Source organism: Malus sylvestris, chromosome 5 (genome assembly GCF_916048215.2).
Source record: "Malus sylvestris chromosome 5, drMalSylv7.2, whole genome shotgun sequence".
Taxonomy (NCBI): Eukaryota; Viridiplantae; Streptophyta; class Magnoliopsida; order Rosales; family Rosaceae; genus Malus; species Malus sylvestris.
The window spans coordinates 34977158-34997609 of record NC_062264.1 but is presented as its reverse complement, the minus strand read 5'-3'; the positions used below and the strand labels follow the sequence as shown (position 1 = coordinate 34997609).

General features: G+C 36.6%; 2 protein-coding genes across 3 annotated transcripts; both read left to right on the top strand.

Moving 5' to 3' along the window:
- The first annotated feature begins 9034 nt into the window (after positions 1-9034).
- LOC126623099 (nucleolar complex-associated protein 3-like) lies at positions 9035-16791 on the top strand. Of its 2 annotated transcripts, none has more exons than XM_050291902.1 (13): positions 9035-9295; positions 9756-9928; positions 10044-10231; positions 11193-11401; positions 11886-11988; positions 12280-12443; positions 13104-13242; positions 13647-13820; positions 13914-14047; positions 14738-15055; positions 15471-15610; positions 15691-15788; positions 16106-16791. In XM_050291902.1, exons 1-13 carry the CDS (start codon positions 9129-9131, stop codon positions 16601-16603), a joined length of 2505 nt encoding a protein of 834 aa, XP_050147859.1. In that variant the 5' UTR covers positions 9035-9128; the 3' UTR covers positions 16604-16791. The 2 variants fall into 2 exon arrangements, with proteins under 2 accessions (XP_050147859.1, XP_050147858.1); XM_050291901.1 differs by having other exon boundaries at positions 10041-10231.
- A 498-nt stretch (positions 16792-17289) lies between these two features.
- LOC126623100 (sedoheptulose-1,7-bisphosphatase, chloroplastic-like) lies at positions 17290-20124 on the top strand. Its single transcript, XM_050291903.1, has 8 exons — positions 17290-17529; positions 17824-17943; positions 18131-18316; positions 18564-18645; positions 18773-18994; positions 19205-19305; positions 19405-19476; positions 19707-20124. Exons 1-8 carry the CDS (start codon positions 17410-17412, stop codon positions 19986-19988), a joined length of 1185 nt encoding a protein of 394 aa, XP_050147860.1. The 5' UTR covers positions 17290-17409; the 3' UTR covers positions 19989-20124.
- Positions 20125-20452: the final 328 nt, after the last annotated feature.

Sequence of the window (20452 nt, the reverse complement as noted above, 5' to 3'; positions counted from 1 at the left end):
AATCAAGCGTTTCTTGGGAGGCAACCCAAGCATTCAACGAAGGGAGACTTTGGAATCGCTAACCAAATCAGATTTGAATTCTTACACCCTTATCTTTACTGCTTTCATTTTGTTTTGTTTAGTTAGTTGTGTTATTTGGTTAATTTCTGTAAGTTTGTGTTATTTAGTTTAAGTGTGGGGGAAGGTTAACCAAAGTCTTTCTACATTAATTTACATAAAAAAAAAATATAAAATATAAAATAAATAAATAAAAAAAAAAAAAATAAAAAAACATTAACTTAAAAATATTTTACAATGATGTGTGAACTAATAGCATTCATTGGTCAGGTGATGCTTCAGTAGTCGGCGGAGCTTCAGCAGTCGGCGGGGCCACGAAAGGAGGAGGTATCGGAGGTTGATCAGTTGGAGCTTCACTACGCGGTGCCGCCCCAGAAGACGAAGGCAGATGCTGTTGGAACAAACCCACAAACCTCCGATGATCAAGTAAAATTTGACCATCAGTGTCCTGCATCTGGTCAATTTTCCTCTTCATGTTGGTGGCATAACTGTGTGCAAGCTTGTGCAATTGTTTATTTTCATGCTTGAGTCCTCTAATCTCCTCTTTGAGACTCTGTATTTCAGCCACCAACGATTCAACGTGACGGGTTCGAGCATATAGGCGTTGGGCCATGTTGGACACAGAACCCGCACACTGCACGCTAAGAGCCAGAGACTCCTTAACTGCCAATTCATCAGACCGTCTAGCGAGCAGTCTGTTATCTCTGGGAGTGACAAGGTTCCGGGCCACCACCGCAGCGGTCATGTCATTTTTCATCACCGAATCCCCAACGGTAAGAGGACCGGTAGGGGATATGAAAGATGGGCGCCATATGTTGTCTGGTGAAGGCGGAGCTGCCTCTTCACCAATGTTCAAGTCAAAACGACGATCGGACGGGCCAGACATTTTCTGAAGGTGGTGAAGAAAGAAGAGAGTCGGACTGATTAAGATTTTGGAAGTTTACAGGAGGGAGTGTTTACAAGAGGGAGCTCAAGTGTGTTGTGGAACAAAATTAGCGCCTCTATAAAAAGAAGAAATCGGAGAGGCGCTCCTCAGAGAAGCGTCCTCTCGCAAATCGAAGAGTCGGGGCTCCTTTCTCAAAAGCCGAATTCTTTTCTCAAAAGAGGCGTTGCATTTCTCAAAAGCTGGGCTTGCTCAGAAACCACGAGCCGAACCCCGGATTTCAAAAGATCAATTTGTCTAGACGTGTCGTCACTCGTCACATGCAACTGGCAGCTTTGCGGAAATTACGGGCAGCTTTGTCAGAAAGCGCGTAATTTGTACTATTCATCCATCCACCGGCTGCCGACAATGAGTGAGAGAATAGTTCCGGTTGTGAAGAAAAGTCCTATAAGTATTTACCTTCGCCTTCCACAGCAAAGGCACACCCTCTCAACACTTCTTCATCTCCGAGAATGCATTCCCAAAGAACCCTCTCGAGTCACACTGTATTCCTCATTCCCTGGGATACCCCTGCAAACAACCCATCCAGAGCAAAAGTATTTCATATCATAAAGGTTGAAAGCAAGAATATCTCATATCATGCATTCTCCATGTCCTTTTCCTTGTCTTTGTTCTAACCTGCAGGACATGGAGAAATTGCTCTCGAGTACTCGTCTTCCACTGCTGATGTACTTCCAAAGAAGCTGCCACATCTACCTGAAGAACAGATAAGGCAAGCGAAAATGATACCAGCAGCATGTGGAGACAACGTACAGAAGAAACAAGCAGAGAAGAATGCAGCTCGTACAATCAACCCAGCACAAGGAGTCCGAGCTGAAGAACTAGAGAAGCTGCCACATCTGCTTGGAGAACAAATAAGGAACTGCAACATCACCAAAGAGCAAAGCTTCGCCGTACAATATCATCAAATCATCACTTGCAAGTAAAAAGCTAAGTGTCACCCAGTTCAAGAGGAAAGCTGTGGAAAGTCAACAAGCACGACCAATGATCACTTATTAGTTCTATTCATTGTCTTTTATCGTGATTTTCAATTTTTCGTTTGCATTTTTTTTACATTTTCTTGTATTACTTAACTGAATTATTTCTTTTCTTTGCAGGAACTTTTGGTTATTTCCACCCTTGAAGTTGATTGCAGAATTTTAGCTTGGGGGTCATCGCTTGATTTTACTGCAAATTAGGGAAGTTTTCAGTCCAATTGTTTTATTTTGTTTCTTATTATTTATTTATTTTATTTTTACTTGCATTATAGTGTTTTCTGACATTGGGGACAATGTCCAGTTTAAGTTTGGGGGTAAAGAGTATAAAAAATGACCAAATTGAAATTTTTTGTACCTTTAACTACGAACTGGTTTCATTTGTTTTTGTGTTGTTGCTTTTTGTTTTCTTAATTAGTTTTGTTTTCATTAAAAAATAAATAAATAAATAAATAAATAAAAAATCGGAAAATTTAAAAATCCAAAAATATTGTCTTGTTTCCCTTATTGTTTTGAATTAGATTTTTGTTAGTTTCTCGACCCAATGATATAATTGGATCAAATTTGAACCATGATCATCAAGAACTTAGTTAACATGTGTTTTGTGAAATTCCTAATTCTCTTGTTAGTTTTGTACATGTTTGACCATCTTTGAAAAACCAAATGCACATAGCCTTGTTAATGTGAAACTAAAGTATGACTTAAAGCTTCATATGTGAATTTAGTGACCATATACATCCTATGTGAGTTTTTTGAGCCTATTGAAAGTGTGCATTTTTCATACACTCCTATTCTTTCATGTGTGATGAACTTATGTGAGATACATCTCTAGAACTTGCGTAACGATCTTTCGAAATGTTTGTCATTGATTGCATGAACTTGGAAATGATAGAGGCATTAGGTTTACCACCATGGCCCAAATAACCATGTTTCCCAAAGAAAAATGATATCATTAGATTGCCAATTTGAGCCGTATATGTTGAGCCTTTTATTTCTTATCACCAGATATGTCTACCCTTATACCTGAAACATTTTTTTTCCTTACCCTTTCCAAGCAAGCTAGTGAGCAATGTGAGATTGTCTTATGAGAAACATTTGTGAAGTACTTTGAAGGTGTTTGGCAAAAGAATAAGTGTGGGGGTATTTCATGTTTGTATTTAAAAAAAAAAAAAAAAAGAAAGAAAGATTGTATACAAAGAAAATAAAAAGTTTTTAAAGTTTCAGTTTAAGGGTGTGATTGAAGGTATCAGAAGAATCGTTGGAGAGCTTGAGTTCTTATAAATCTAAACAAAAGAATTGCTTGCAATGTAGCTTGGAACTTGTGTTTACCTATTCTTTCATTTGAATAACCCTCTCCCTAAGCCTCATTACATCCAATAAAAGTCCTCTTGATTTAAGTTTTGCAATTATGACTGTGGAGAAGTGATCTTTATGCAAGCTTATGGTAGAAATTTCACATTTGTTTCTTTGAGCGAAACACATTAAAACTAAACACATGTGTGATTGAGTGTATATCCCGTGAGAAGGTTGCTAGTTTGCATATGATGATTTTAAAAATAAAAACTTGAAATTGCATTAGCATGGCTATCTCACACACTACACTTCAAGGATGATTTAAAGATTACTGCTAATATTTGAATTAGGAAGATGAACTTGGATTAGTTCCTTGATGCTAGCTATGGTTCTTGATGATTTGTTTTCTTGAATGAAATTCGATGAGGGTCACATAGAGGGAAGCTAATGTTTTTCATGTTAGTACTTTTTCATGTTTTCTTTGTTTTGCTCGAGGACTAGCAAAAGCTAAGTATGGGGGTATTTGATCGGATCATATTTATATATATTTTTACTTCAAATTCACTCGTCTTTTCTTGGTTAGTTCTTTATATTTTTGAGCTATTTACGTTATTTTTGTGTTTATAGGATCTTTTATGCAAAGAAAATAAAAATAGCACAAATGAGTTTTAAATAATAAACAGAAAAGTGAAACACGGGTGGACCATTAGAAAAATAATGAAAGTGCACTGACAGAGGAATAAAGAGACTAAAAACAGAAAACAAAGGAAGTGAATGGCAGAAAATAAAGAGGATGGCCTGTCCGTTATCTTTCCTGCTTTCAAGTTCAGTTGGAAAAATTAAATAATGGGGACTTACTTTGACTCATCGATTTTCAGGATAAAAAAGCTAATTGACATCAAGGAAAAGAGGAGGTCAGAGAGGGCAGATAAGAGTAGGTGAGAGAGGTGGAAACAGACGGGAGAGCACTGAGGTAGTGCGAAAAAAAGAATAAAAAGAAAGACAGCGTGTGAAGAAAAGAAAACAGAAAGAATAAAATAGAGAGACGTGCGGAGAGAGAAGAGGGGAGCTGCCCTTGCAGCTTTGAAAAAGACTTGCAGCACGCAGAGGAGAGCAGGCTGCTTTGAGTGCAGGAAATGGGCAGACTGGCACTGCGCAGAAAGGGGGGAGCGCAGGAAGCGCATGTCAGGACGTGGGGACAGTGAGAAGTGAGAAGGAGAGAAACCGAGAGGCTGTTGGGCGCGGGAGAGAGGAAAGAAGGCTGCCTTTTGGGCAGCGTGTGAGACCAGTGAGGAGAGGGAGATTGACAGAAACTGGCGCATGAGAAGGCACGGGCAGACTGGCGAGGAACGAAGAGGACTGCGCAGAGCACAAAGCAGAGGCTTCACTCCATTCTTCTCGGTTAAATCTTTCCAAACTTATGTTTTACTTTTGATTTAATTTGATAAAAATGTGTAACTAAATTTATTTTGGCTAGAGGTTAATTCAAAGCCATGAATATATTTGTAATATGAATTGATTACCTTCAGTTGTGATTTCTGAGTTGTGATTTAATTTGCTTAACTGCTTGATTTATAACTTATTTTTGTATGTCGATTAAGGATGCATACTTAATTTACATGCATGAATTTGATGCTAGAATATAAGTGACTTTCACGTAATCGTTATGAACTTATATTCACAAGTAGTGAAGGTTGCTAGTCACAATCACGTTAAGTAAATTCTTGGCATAAGTTTCATGCAAATCATAGTAACGAGTGCCTCGTCAATGCTTATGTTTTTCATAGAACTTAATGATTCTTGCTTGTATCTCTATTATGCAATTCATGTAGGGAACTTGTATGGAATGTTTTGGGTTGTCGTATGCAATCATCCAACCCAATAACATTGTGGAAAAACTGAGGGTTAATTAGTGCAATTCACGGTTAATTTGGGGCGTTGAGATTTACAATTTATTGAAAGAACAACTGAAAATCAATTTAGGTTGCATATGTGTCATGTGTGGAGAAGAACCCTCTAGCTAATCCGTCACTTATCATTTCACCTTAATTTCATGTTTTTGTCAATTCTGTAATTTATTTAAGTTTAATTTACTTTTCATCAAAACCAAACCCCCCCATTATTAAATTATATTATTTAGTTAGTTTTCATTGTTGTTAGTCTTTTAATTCAATTTCTGTCCATTTCAGTTCCTAGTGTTTAATTTGATTGTTTCCATTATTTTGAGTCATTCTACGTGTGTTTCGAGTTATTAGAGTTTTTAGCCTAGTTTTGTGTCCTTGAGTCTTGTTTAATATTTTTAAATTAATTTAGAATAGATTAGCAATCCCTCCTAATCCCCGGCCTAGAACGATACCCTACTTACATCTATACTACAATTGTCAAAAAGAGGGTTTAATTTGTGTGTCAAGTAATTCTCGCATCAAATTTTGGCGCCGTTGCCGGGGATTAGCAACTTTGCTAATCCCTTTATTTTTGTTGATTATATAGCGAGCTGACAAACATTGCGAGCTGACAAACATTGTGAGTTGATTATATAGCGAGCTGACAAACATTGTGAGTGTAGAAAATATGTAGTAATTAATGAAAGAAGTTTAAACACAGCATAATAATTTATATATAATGAATTAGTACAATATTTTACACTTTATACATTGCATGGTAAGATACATGAGTGACTTAGTACCACATAGAGTTCCTATGAGGTTCAAAATTTTCATTATCTTCGTCATCTCTATGTGTAGAGTAAGTGTATTTTAGCATATTTTCACAAAAACATAAGTGATATGATGGTCAAGGTGTTGAAGGAGTAAAATGGGAGGGGTTCGAATCCCCTTGGTGTTTTTTTAAATATAGAATTTTTTCCTAGATAATAAATATTAGCTTGCAAGCCTTGCAGACATCTTAACAACCATATAAATATTACAGGCTGAATATGTAATTACAAACATATCTATAGCGAGTTGGATAAGGTCTAGGTGTGTGGTTGACAAAGGGAGGGGTTTAAATCCCCTTGGTGTTTTTTTTTTCTTTCTTATTTTCTTTTGTTTTCTCCTGCCTTTCAACTAAATAATTCATAATTTAAATTTATATAACCTTTTTATATATTTAAAATATATCTCAAACTTTTAAAATTATAAGACACCCGCGTAGTGTGGGTGGATCTCAAACTTGGACAACTTTTTGAAATATAAAGAACCCACTACGTGGGTTTTCATAATTAAAACATGACCACAACTTTTTAAAATACAAAGAACCCACTACGTGGGTCTCTCCCCTACCCCGAGACCCCATTTCCTTCTCACTCACTTCGACTCTCTCTCTCGAAACCCTCTTACCTCTCTCCCTTTCTTGCCGTGACCACACACACACACGCAGCAGCACCATCTGCTCGACTCGAGCAGATCGAGGACACCACCATCATCACACACACATCATCAGTCTTCTCTCTCCCGCCTCTGCAAGAATGGCGGAGCCCATAACTTTCCGGCGAGTCTTCTTTGATTTTCCGGTTAGGTAAGTCTCGGATCTCTCTCTCCGTGTTAGTGTGAAGCTCAAATTAGTTCGATCTGTTGCACTGCCCTTCGTTCACCACCGCAGAAAGAACAGACAGGGAGCGAGCGAGCGGAGGGGAGACACACCACACCCACCCCACCATGACCTCCACCACAGTGGCGCACACTCCGGCGAGCACCATCACCACCTGTGAGAGGTGCAGATCTTGGCAGAGAGAGGCGCAGATCTTGGCAGCTGTGACAACGAAACTCGGCTGCCGTTCCGACGACGGAGAGAGAGCGATATTATCGATAATATTGATAATATCACGATATTTTGACGAAAACTAATTAGATACCTATTAAAATATCAGTAACGCAAAAAACCGATAATATCGGCGATATTTCGCCGATATTATCGGCATTTAAGACCTTGGTTAGAATGTTTATCCATATTCAACTTCATGTTTGAGTCTTGTAATTTAATCTAACTTAAAATTTTTTACTTACAAGTGAAAAATAATATAACTAAAAGTGGTGCAGAGATTTTTCATTGTGTCTGAAACACAGGTGGTATGCCATCTATTATTGTACAAGTGGAGGAAATTTTTTTTTTTCAAGTGTCCCTCAATTTGTATAACGACATATGTCATATGTGCTCATGTTCAGGGCACACTGAAAAATCTCTCCAAATGGTGGTATTGATCACCCTACTTATTAACATTGAGTGAGTTGACACTTTGATATTTGTGTTCATCACTTGAGGGTGATGAGCAAAAATATTCTCTTTAAAATTTGGTTAGTGAACATTACAAAAAATATTAAATTAAAAGAAAGCTCACGTATGCATACGAAGTAAAAAATTATTAATATAAAACCGTCAAAACCCTCATATAGTTTTTTTTCTTCTTTTTTTCTTTTCTTTCTAGTAATTTAGAAGCGACGTATGAGTTTTAAGTTGTAGTTTGTATATAGGCAAGTTCTATAATCTTGTTATGGTATAAATTTGTTGTGTTTTATCGATTTGAGATCAATATGTGTTGGTGGACATGACAAGTGTTTAATTTAATGGTTGAATCTTGTCCTAGTTCGATATCTTTTGCCTGAAGTAGGTTACAATCCGAATCAACAACGAACTAGAAAACTAGTGAATTGGTGGTGACTTGGGCGTTAGGGTTAGAGGATTAGGAGAGTGAGGCTACACATCAGAACTCCATAACCAACTTTTATCGCACCATTGATGTATCAGGTTCACTATTAATTTATTTTTATCACATTATTTTGAATTGAAAAAAAGTAAGAAAGACTTTTTCAAAGTGAGATTTTCATTGAACTCTCTGACCCCTCATAGTTTAACGTCAATTTTCATGCTAACATTGTAAAATATTGTGTTAAAAACATGTAATGACAGATAATTCATAAATAGTCCTGTTTTGAGGCATTTCTCGGATTGAATAATACGCTTTTGCTGTGTCACCATCATAATTATTGGATTAGCTCAACTAAATAAATCTTCCACATTAATGAAACTTTGGAATTTATGGTTATAACCTATAAAAAAAGGGGGAGGAGGGGGGTGGGGGAAGGAGTTGAAAGGTCAAAACACAACATTAAATAAAAATGAATGAAGAAATGGACCACAACACAAACCTTCTTGTGTGGGCAACCCAGAGAAATGGGCAAGTCAAAGGTTCAGTACTAAGTCGCAGAGATGAACAACATGTCTTACTTACATACAAATTGCAAACAACTTTGGAGCCTATGTGTAATTTATAAATTAATTAGTATCAAAATATTTTGTTGTATATACCGACAATATAGTATATGCCGTTAAAGGTTGTACATCGTCTTTACTATGTCATATTAGGTTTTGAATTCGAATCTCATTAATGATGTCTGTTAAACAAACTAAGAAAGTCTTTAGAACATCTTCGCTGGTGGGGTTTGAGGTGGAAGATGACGGTGAGTGCGGAACGACTTTTTGATTTTGCTTTCTGTTTTTCAGTTTTATACCAGAGTGGATTGGGATTTTGGGTGTAGGAAGAGGTTTAAAGAGAAATTTTATTCTCTTTTATCTCTCTATTTCTCACTTAACATAATCACCTAAGATTGTGCTGTTTGTCACATACACTGCAATCTAAAAGCCCATCTCTTCAAATGGACTAGAATTCGCATGGACCATTTTTAGTGGGCTCAAGCTATGACTCGTGGGCCAATAAGTACAAAATTGGGCCCATTAAAAAGTTGAGATTTCACCTTCAACCTTCGCCATCTCTGAGACTATGTCTAAAACCCTACTAACAAACACAAAACCCTAATCCCCAAAATCATTGACCAGAAGCAGGCAGCTAGGGTTTAACGTACAGAATGGGGGCGAAGAGGAAGCAAAAGCAGAAGATCATTCTACCTCCTGACCTCCCACCGGAGGTCTCAGAGGACGAAATTGAAATCTCCGACGAGGACAAGGACTTCGTCGATAAGAACAAAGAATACGCTGGCTTCCTCTCCACCTTGGACACTCAATCCATTACCAAGTTCGTTCCTTTCATCTTATTTAATGGGTTTTTATCTTAATTTTCTTATGATGATGAATTATTTTGTTAAATTTAGGGTGTTATATTATATAAAATTTCATTGACTGGGTGTATATTTTTCAAATTTTAAATCCATTTTTGTTCGTAGCGAAAAAATGTGTTCTTTTCGTTGTTAATTTGGTCATTTGAATTAGGAAATAACCCGGTGAATTCGTTTTCTTCTGTTGGTTTTCTGAAGTGGAGCTTTACAATTGTAGCATATTTCAATTCCAAAATGGGTTTTAACTTCAACGTGAATGATTGAAAAAATGGACTTCTTTTTTTTCAGTTGGAGATATGTCAATCTTTTTGTATTTGCAAGTGAAGGCTGTTTGTGGTTTACATTCTGTTGATTCTTCTGTCTTGATTTCAAAATTTTCTTTTGTTATAATATCTAATCAACAATGGTGTTTATACAAAGGCATGTTACCCGGGTTGCCGATGTGAAGGAGGATGCTTTGGAAGCTTTTTATGAAAAGCGCTTAAAAAGGAAATCCTTGCAGAAGGAAAAAGAGGAGGATACTGAGCTTCAAGTTGATCGTGTAGATGCTCTTCCTGTTAAAACCTTAGATGGACAACTCTACTATCGAACAGGTTTGTTATTGTTATCTTCCTTTTCGAGTTTGGGAAATGGGAAGTGGGGGACTTGTCTTTGGACGGTGTTTGGATGTACACTGAGTGTGAATTGTTTAAATTCATGGTGCAGCAGCAAAGACACCAAAAGCATCCGAGAATGATCCCACTGAAGAGGAAACCGGTGGCGCTGCAGATAAAGGGATAGTTAAGCTGACAAAGGCTGAAAGGAGGGCAAAGCTCAAGAAAAGTAAGAAAGAGGCGAAAAAACAAGGAAAGGATGCTGAACCTGAAGTCGAACAAACTCCGCAAGAAGCAGTGCTGGTATCATCTGATTGGACTAGCTATTCTTTTATTATGTTCCTGATGTTTTTTTTAAGGATACTAGCCAATGAGCACACACTTTGTGTGTATGAACAATTTCATTTTATTTTTTGTTTTTTTATTAAGGAGTGTGATTAGTTTTTAAAATTTTAAAAAAAGTATGAAAAAAATGATGGTGGGACAATTTCTCTTAGTAAATGCATATTTTATCTTAAGATTATATAATTACTGTTTTGTCCTCCTCATGTAAATATTGTGTATAAAAAATGAGGGTAAAATAGGAAAAATAGGGATATGATTGTCATTTTCTCAAAAGATACAAAATTACTATTTTGCCCTCATTATTGTAAGTATTGTGTATCAAAAGTCAGGGCAAAATAGGAAAAAGGGGCAAAAAGTTGACAAGGAGGGTTCTCTTAATAATTGTATAGATACGTATGTCATCTACTGTCTTGATAATCTATTGTTAAATGAATAATCTGAAAGAGTAGAACTTATATTTCAAAAGAAAAGAGGAATTACATCCCAGCTCCCAAGAAATGGTGATGCTCTGCAAGTTTATGTTACAATCTGTGACATTAATCCAGATAATCTCGTGTGTGACAAAGTGATGATGTACATCTACCAGGATTGTCCATTTACCAATTTCTATATAGTTTCTACATGATCATCTAATATGTACTCAAATTTCAAGTTTCATTCAATGAATAAATAATGAGGCATGAAAGAAAGAAGTTACAAACTGTTTATATAACATGTGCAATCCTGCAATTTCTAAATTGTCAGCCTTGAAGGACTAGAGTTGGTAATAGTGAGTGCAGTTATTTGTTTATTACTCATATCTGATTATTTTGAATATAAGGTCCAGACTCCATCTTATAATGTGTTATGGAGGACATAATTGATTCTCTTCAGCTTCTTTTATGTGTTCCACTCAAAGTAACCTTTCTTCTTCATTCAGGCTGAGGTTAAACAAGATCTTACAGCTGAAGAAGCATTTGAAAGTAAGAAGAATAAACTTGCAGAGCTGGGAATGGCGCTGCTTTCTGATCCAGAGTCCAATATAAAATCTTTGAAGGAGATTTTACAAATTTGTAAAGATAATAATCATGCAATGGTGAAACTTGGACTCCTATCTTTGTTGGCTGTGTTTAAAGACATTATTCCTGGGTAAGACCACTGCTCTGTTCAATGGTGTACATTTGATCTTATATGATATGAGTTGTTGAAATGTTCTTTTGCATAAAATTTGGTGCCTATCAATTTCTAACACTCCCTTGTCCTTGGGGGAAAACTGCCTCTCAAAGGAAAGCAAATGTTATTTTATTGATTTCTCTTGAGAAACTTATATAGGGTTGATATTTTTGTTTACTATGTTGATTTTTATTGTTTTCTTTCCTTTTCATATTTTTCTTCACTGGAACATTATTGTTTTATTGAATGTACATAAATATGTACTAATATTTGAAATTAAAAATACATATTTGTACTCTATGTCTGGTTGTTGATGTTTTGGACACTCCATGTCTGTGTTGAAGCATGGAAACTCGAGTTGTTACCCACAAACAAGTGTGCTTGTCTTACTCATGATCAATATCTTTTCTATCTGTATTCCAATTTTGGATTGGAACTTAATTTTTTTAATATATTGCAGATACCGGATTAGGCTTCCTACTGAGAAGGAGCTGGAAATGAAGGTTTCAAAGGATGTTAAGAAAATGCGGCTTTATGAATCAACACTGCTATCTGTGTACAAGGTTGGCAATATTTTCTATGGAGTCTTAATGGAAAATTAGCATTTGATTATTGTTATGGTTTCATTTCTTAGTTCTGATTTTCTCGTGGATATGCTACACCTTGATCAAAATACAATACTGATTAGTTTAAGCTAGTGAAACTTGATTGTATGCTTAAGTGTACTGGTTTAATATTCTGTGATGTTAGCATATGGTAGCAACTATTACTTGTTTGGTTATCCTTATGAATAACTTGTTTGGTTGTACTTATGAATAATGTTAATTTTTTTCTCCTTTGATGCACTTTCTCAGGCATACCTGCAGAAGTTGGCAGCATTAGAAAAACAGCCCTCTTTTCAGCATGTAGCGTTTCGCTGTATCTGTACATTGCTTGAGGCAGCACCTCACTTCAACTTCCGGGAGAGCTTGTTAGGTGTTGTTATCAGAAACATAGGCTCCCCAGATGACGTTGTAAGGTTATGCTCTATCTTTACTTTGGATCTTTGGGTAATTAAACTTACAAGGTGCCTTTGATGGTTGACACAAGAATTTAGAAAAAGAGTGTTGTAAAGTTGGAATCCACAAATGAGCTCTAAAATTGAGCATCAGAAGCATTTATTATACTTTAGGATTAAGAAAAGGATTTGAGTGGAAACGAGTTCTTTGTTTAGATTTTCAATTTTACTTTCATCTGAAAAATCATAAAGGTTTGTAGACTTGGTTAAGGACTTCTGATATTTCTGGCTGTAGAGTGCATGGGTGCTGAAACACCTTCATTCACTTAATAATAAGAGTTCATTGTAAAGGTATTAATCATTTTTGTCAATATATATATATATAAAGATATAATTCTTATTTCATAATTATAATGACTATGGTATGTTTCTCATGTAAAGATACATTTAAATGCAAAAATATACATATGTACGTATAAATAAGATTCAGATATATGGATGTGTTGTGGTTTTCATAACGAAGTTGAGATACCTCGTCGCTGATTCCAGTCTACACATGTTGTGCTCATGTCTGGGTCGATGCATGTCTCTTATTTACTCATATGCTAAGTGTGTCAACAATCATACCCAAATTTCTTTTTCACCCTTACATCTGTCTAATCTTGAACTACTTGTTAACAGAAAACTATGTTGTTCAACTGTAAAGTCACTTTTTACAAACGAGGGAAAACATAATGGTGAAGCTACTGTGGAGGCTGTTCGTTTAATTGCAAATCATGTGAAAGCTCAGAATTGCCAACTGCACCCTGATTCATTGGAGGCATGCGATTACTTTTCTACTTGTTATTTATGTTTATGTTTTAGCCAATTTTTTTGGCTGATTGACTCAATTCTGGATTGTTTTGCCTTACCTAAACGGAAATATGATCAATGCTGTTGTTTCATAACAATAAGCCTTGAACTTAGCCATGAAAATGTTTAAAAAATTGGCGATTATATGGATTCAAGATATGGTTCTTAGTTCCATAGTTCCATAGTTATGGCTGTCATCTACTCTTGGACTCCATGTTCAGACAGCTAGATGACAGATTTATTGAGTTTTGTTTAATAAGTGCTTTACTTTTTTACGTTTGCAACTGTAGATAGCATTTCCCAGGTTATTTTTCTCCTGTACATGATGCATATTGTCAATCTCCATGCTTATTGTTTTGAATACCTGTGCAGGTTTTCTTGTCTCTGTCATTTGATGAGGATCTTGGGAGGGCTGCAAGAGATGAGAAATTTAAACCCCAAAGCAAGAAAAGTAAGAAAAAGAAGCATTATGAGGAGGCTCGTCAACGGAAGGAAAATGAAAAGAAACGGAGCAGGCAAGAATTATTGGCGAAGACTAGAGAGGAGGTGTTTTATTTGTTTGAAAAATCCATTGACTTCTTGATTGTGCTTGTTTTTTTTTTCTCCTCAACATGTTGACGTTTGTAATGTTGTACATAGGTTGTTGCCGATTACAAGGCTGTTGCTTTTGCCCCAGATGTTATGGAGCAGAGAGGAATGCAGACAGAGACACTTTCTGCTGTATTTGAAATATATTTTCGTATATTGAAACATACAATGCAATCAGCTGCCAGGTTGGTTAACGCATTGTGATTCTACTAACTTTCATTATGAAATATCCGAGTTTAATTTAGCTTAAAAGACAAACTAGAGCAAGAAATAGCAGATTGCTCATACTGTATGAAGGTGATTTTGAAATGTATCTTAGCATAACCGACAGCATTTCCTTGACAAGAAATAAGTTGCATTTAATATAAAACTCCCAGTCAATGAAGGTGATTTTGAAATGTATACGCCTTAAGTGCTTATCCGACTATTAAGGAGCTAGGTATCCGATTCTGTCCTTCAGAAGATCCATCTCCTCTACCTTGTCATTAAAAATGCTATTATTTTGAATCTATTTATTGTTAAAGAAATTTAGTTATTGTTGATCCGTATATTGTTTTTACCTTTTGGTAAACATGAATGTTCTTCCATGTTAATTTGTAGATGGCATAATCTCGAGTGAGCTTCTTTATGAATACTCTGAAATCTGAATGCCTGTGCTTTATTTTGACGAACTAGATATTCACAAGCAGTAATGGTTGCTTTGAGAGTGATGTTTGAAATTGGAGGCATATTCAGTTTTTGAGTCTATTATAGATATGGCTTGATTGAAGGTGGCAAGCATTTATAATTTGCTTTTGGGTAGTTGATGAATTTTTTCTTCCTCTATATTTCGAATTTCAAATGAATTGATCAATTTCCCTTTCGTATCCACTCAGATCTGAAGCAAATGCTGGTTCATCAACTGGTGCAGCTGAGCCCCACCCTTTACTTGCTCCATGTCTGAAAGGACTAGGAAAGTTCTCGCACCTAATTGACTTGGATTTCATGGGGGATCTTATAAACTATCTGAAAAAGCTAGCTTCTGCTTGTAGTGATTCTGAGAATACTTCAAAATGTTTGACTGTATCTGAACGCCTCCATTGCTGCATTGTTGCATTTAAAGTGATGAGGAGCAATCTCGATGCCTTAAATGTTGATCTTCAAGACTTCTTTGTCCAGCTTTACAATATTATACTTGAATATAGGCCTGGAAGGTATGTACCAAATTAAAATCCCAGAATTTGCTATGGTAAAACATTTCTCTACCTGCTGTGGCATCTAATTGGTATCTTTGCACATTTTCGATGAAGTACATAAACATCCCCAGATTCCTACACCCATACATGCTGGAGTTCTGGAACTTAGTTTGCATCTTTCTACTGAAAATATGTGTTGTGATAAGCTTGTTTCCCATGATAGTTTATTGATTTTCATCTTAGACACTAGTATAAGTGCATGCTTTCTAGGTCAAATTTACACACACTCACTGTCTCTCTCTCTCTCTCTCTCTCTCTCACACACACACACACACACACACACACACACCCCTTTTCTGGGTTTCTGTGTGGTTTATGTTTTATCGTTGTAATGACTAAACATCTTATCTACTGTATGTATTTATGGAAACAGAGATCAGGGCGAAGTATTAGCTGAAGCTCTGAAGATGATGCTGTGTGATGATAGACAACATGACATGCAGAAGGCAGCTGCATTTGTGAAGCGTTTGGCTACATTCTCATTATGTTCGGGATCTGCAGAGTCCATGGCTGGTATGTTATTGTTAAGCAACGAAGCTATCAATGCCTTGTTATGGATTGCTTATCCATGTTGCCATCTGAATCTTTTGCAGCTTTGGTTACTTTAAAACATCTTCTTCTGAAGAATGTCAAGTGCCGGAATCTCTTAGAAAATGATGCTGGAGGTGGCTCAGTGTCCGGTTCCATCGCAGTAAGCAATCATGCTACTCTTGTTTGTCTGTTAATCATGTTTCATGCTATTTAATAAATTGGAGCCAAGATTTGTCTGTTATTCAACATAGCTTTTATCTAAATTCTAATCCACGGTATAGAGGCCAAAACTTTCATTCAAATGATTAATTTGAAAAGCAGTCTTCATTAAAGTGATTCATATCATGATTTCTTTTTATTTATAAATGATTTTTATTATATGTGCTTTTGGTTTGGTACATATAGAATTATTACGCTAACAATCTCGTTATATTGATTGATCTAACACTTCTGCAATCTCTCCCTCCCGATGCACAGAAATATCACCCAGATGTTTCAGACCCCAACTTAAGTGGCGCTCTTGCTTCAGTTCTTTGGGAGCTCAATCTTCTCTCCCAGCATTATCATCCAGCAATCTCAAATATGGCTTCAAGTATATCAACCATGAACACTGCTCATAACCAGGTTTATCTCTCTACCATCTCTCCTCAACAAGCTTTCATGGACTATTCCTTGGAGAGGCCGGAGTCTTTCAACCCACCGAACGACATAAAAAAATCAACTAACAAGAGAAAAAGAGGAAGTGGGTCTTCTTTATTAGCGGGGATAGAACCGTCTGCAGATACGAGTCCAATTGATGAAGATGATGTGAGAAAGAAACTTTCTGCTCATTTTGCGCTTCTTCGTGACATTAAGGAGAATCAGAGTTTGAGGGCTAAACTAGATAGTACTACTACGTCCATTCAGCTATATGAAGAGTATAAGCAGCAAAAGAAGGCTAAAAAGCCGAAAACCAAGAAAAGTAAACTTCGTTAACTGTCAAGTGACATTGTCGGCCTTGAAAATTTTGTATTCGGGCAAATATACGAGATTATTCACTATATGTTCTTTCCATTTAGGATTCATGTGTAATATATTCTTCTGTTTCTAATTAACAAAGTTGGTGTGAAAGCTCCTAAAATTTTGAAGTTCTATAATTTATCCATCTCACTATTTTTCATTAACTCTTGCTGAAAAATGATGTAGAAGGTTGAAATGTTATTGGAATATCATATCTAATGTGAATTTAGACTAACTTATTATCCTAGCATTTAGATCTTAATTAATGTTCCAATGATTCATTCATTCACTATCTAGAGCCAATGATTCAATGAGGATATGTCTAAACTATTTTGTTTTCTTCTTTGATCTGAGCGATAGTAGGGAAGTGAGAATTAAACTTGAGATCTCGAGGACAAAAGTGAATGCTCTTAACTGACTAAGTCATCGTACTCCTATGTAATTATTCCATCAACTAGGAAGCACACAAACAAAATGAATAGTGAAGCTTCCATGCAGTTGTACATTTCTTGTAAGCGGGATCTCAAGTCTCAACCATATCCCTTCATGGGGACCATAGCATAGCCACAGATATTTGAGTGATGCTAATTAACTTCACCCCATGCCACTTTCTCAGCTTATAAAACCTAGCACGTGCCACGTGGCTAAACCTCATTAGCTGGTTGTATATCTACAACCCCAACTCATTCTTCCAAGTTTCCAATCCCAAAGGAAGAACCTTTGAACAAAGAAAGCATACTGGTAGCGGTAGACTTGCTTGATTTGAAGCTCAATATTCAAATATGGAGACCAGTGTTGCATACTATGCCATGGGAGCCTTCCCAGTGCGGAATAATGTTTCATCTCAGCATTCAATCTCTCTTTTCTCTCCTGCTTCCATCTCTCCATCCTTCAATTCCAAGGTATTAATAGTTTGGAGTTTTCAGCCATTAATTAATTTAATAGACATACATAAATGCATGCACATATTTTGGCATGTTCATACAAGTAACTTTTATCCAGACGTGAGTTAAGCCAGTTGGTCAGGATATTATATCCATCGCCTTTCACTCAAGTTTGAATCTCTCATTAGAATATCGTCTCGTCAAAAAACAGATGCATACAACTTCTATATCATAGATTCATTCTTTTGACGTGCCGCTCAAATGAAAATGGTAAGTGAAGTTAATTGAAGGGTTTGTGTGTATGCATGGCAGGTGTTGAGAACAAGCTCTCTATTTGGGGAATCATTGCGGTTGGTGCCAAAGTCATCCCTAAAAGTTTTGAAGACAAAGAACAACTCAATTGTTCCTAAATGTGCAATTGGTGATAGCTTGGTAAGACAAAGCACTTTGTGATTTGTTATTGTTATTTCCTATAAGTTAAAAAGCGGCTCTAGAGAGAAGTGCTTAAAACCAGTTTAGGCAGCAAGGTTTTCTTTCTTTTTTTAGCTTTAAGAGGAGTTATTTTTTAATTGGAGCTTTAAGAGGAATTATTTTTTAATTTACTTATTTGTGATTGTAGGAAGAATTCTTAACAAAGGCAACCCCAGATAAGAAATTGATCACGTTGTTGATATCAATGGGGGAAGCATTGAGGACCATTGGATTTAAAGTGAGGACAGCATCTTGTGGGGGAACAGCATGTGTGAATTCTTTTGGAGATGAGCAGCTTGCTGTGGATATGCTTGCTGATAAGCTTCTTTTCGAGGTCACACTCGATCTATATGATTGATGCCCCAATCAATTCACATGTTAAATATTGAAGAATGTAAACATTGCAAAGCCCCGCGTCGAAAACCTAACAAAATTAAATAAAACTTAAATTGCAGGGCTCCTATACTAATTGCTTCGAGGCTTTTTGATAAAACCCCAACCCCTCTGAAATCTTGACATGATATCAGGGCAGCCGAACTTGAGAATACTGTGAAAATCAATTTTCGTGTTTCAACATGCAGGCCTTAACTTACTCACATGTCTGCAAATATGCTTGTTCTGAAGAAGTTCCTGAGCTCCAAGACATGGGAGGCCCAGCTGAAGGTCAGCTACTCTTATTTCGAATTACATATATTCATATTGAGCACACAATATCTGAACTTCGTAGACATTAAAAGGGATGACTGAGAGTCTGAGAAGGTTACTTACAAGTTAAAAATAACGTAAACAGGTGGATTCAGCGTTGCTTTTGATCCATTGGATGGATCCAGCATCGTTGACACGAACTTCACAGTGGGGACAATTTTCGGGGTGTGGCCAGGAGATAAGTTAACTGGGATAACAGGAAGAGATCAAGTTGCTGCAGCAATGGGAATTTACGGGCCTCGAACGACATATGTTCTCGCTATTAAAGGCTTCCCCGGCACCCACGAGTTCCTTCTTCTCGACGAAGGTTAGTTTTCGGTCATAGAATTAAATTCCGGACAAAGTTGTTCTCAAACAGTAATTTGATCAGCTCACTTCTATTTTAAACTTTGAACTTACTGTATGGTTTTTCCTACAAACTTTTCCTCTACCTATAATACAAAAATGAAAATCTAATACGACATAGTTATCAAACGGGCCTCAATTTTTTATAGTTCTCTATAAATGCTTTGGTCAGGAAAATGGCAACATGTGAAGGAGACCACAGAAATTGGTGAAGGAAAGCTCTTCTCCCCTGGAAACCTGAGAGCTACGTTTGACAACCCTGACTACAGCAAGGTCATTTCCTATTTCCTTTAACTTTATTTTACTGATGTTTTAGAGGACTGTAAAAAATATTTTGCTGATTGGGATGTTTCTTGAATTTTCATCTACCAGTTGATTGACTACTATGTGAAAGAGAAGTACACATTGAGATATACTGGAGGAATGGTTCCGGATGTAAACCAGGTCTTCACTTATCTCGATTAACATCAGCTTCCATGTTTGAGTTTAGTTTATTTTTTCTTTTCATACAATATGCGATATTCTATTTTACACTAATCTAGATTGTGGAGGAGGATTTGGACTCTGGTGCATAGACAGCACAATCACCCTAGTCAATGTGACACATCCACTATTAATTTGTGGTAATTAAGCAAATATTGCTTCTAAAAAACTAACAAAATTTTGGTTTGCAGATTATTGTAAAGGAGAAGGGTATCTTCACTAATGTGATATCCCCAACTACCAAGGCTAAGCTAAGACTGTTGTTTGAGGTTGCTCCATTAGGGTTGTTGGTTGAGAATGCTGGAGGGTTCAGCAGTGACGGGCACCGGTCTGTGCTCGATAAGTTAATCGTTAATCTTGATGATCGGACTCAAGTTGCTTATGGATCAAAGAACGAGATTATCCGTTTTGAAGAAACTCTGTATGGATCCTCCAGGCTCAAGGGAGCAGTGCCTGTTGGAGTTGCTGCTTAGTGACAAACTTTCACATTGTTCATTATTTCAACTTTTATTTTTGGGTAAATTTTTAAAAACTACCTCAACTATTGGTCTGATGACACTTTCATACCTCATCTTTTAAAAATGACAATGTCATACCTCATCTTACGAATTTGTGCCAATGTCAGACCTCCGTCAGTTTTTCTGTTACTTTTTCTGTTAAATGCTAACGTGGCCAGAGACGGGACTCACTCACTGATCCAACTAGATTAAAAAATAGTAAAATATATTTTTAATAATTAAATATTCAAAATTTAAAAAAATAAAAAAAAATAAAAAATGGCCTAAGGGATCCGGCCTTCCCTTCCACCCGCACCAACCCTTTTTCTTCTTCTCTTCGACAGCCACCAAACCCTTCCCTGTCCCCCCAACCTTCCTCCACCACCCTCTCTCTCTCTCTTCTCTCTCTCTTCTCTTTGGGATGTGGTCTCCCTCCTTCG

Excerpts from the sequence above, each read along its gene's own strand:
- LOC126623099 (XM_050291901.1), top strand. The coding sequence starts at position 9,129 with ATGGGGGCGAAGAGGAAGCAAAAGCAGAAGATCATTCTACCTCCTGAC. Across the intron at positions 11,989-12,279 it reads CACTGCTATCTGTGTACAAG|GCATACCTGCAGAAGTTGGC; the intron begins GTTGGCAATATT and ends GCACTTTCTCAG. Across the intron at positions 15,611-15,690 it reads ATCTGCAGAGTCCATGGCTG|CTTTGGTTACTTTAAAACAT; the intron begins GTATGTTATTGT and ends AATCTTTTGCAG.
- LOC126623100 (XM_050291903.1), top strand. The coding sequence starts at position 17,410 with ATGGAGACCAGTGTTGCATACTATGCCATGGGAGCCTTCCCAGTGCGG. Across the intron at positions 18,317-18,563 it reads CTGATAAGCTTCTTTTCGAG|GCCTTAACTTACTCACATGT; the intron begins GTCACACTCGAT and ends TTCAACATGCAG. Across the intron at positions 19,306-19,404 it reads ACAACCCTGACTACAGCAAG|TTGATTGACTACTATGTGAA; the intron begins GTCATTTCCTAT and ends TTCATCTACCAG.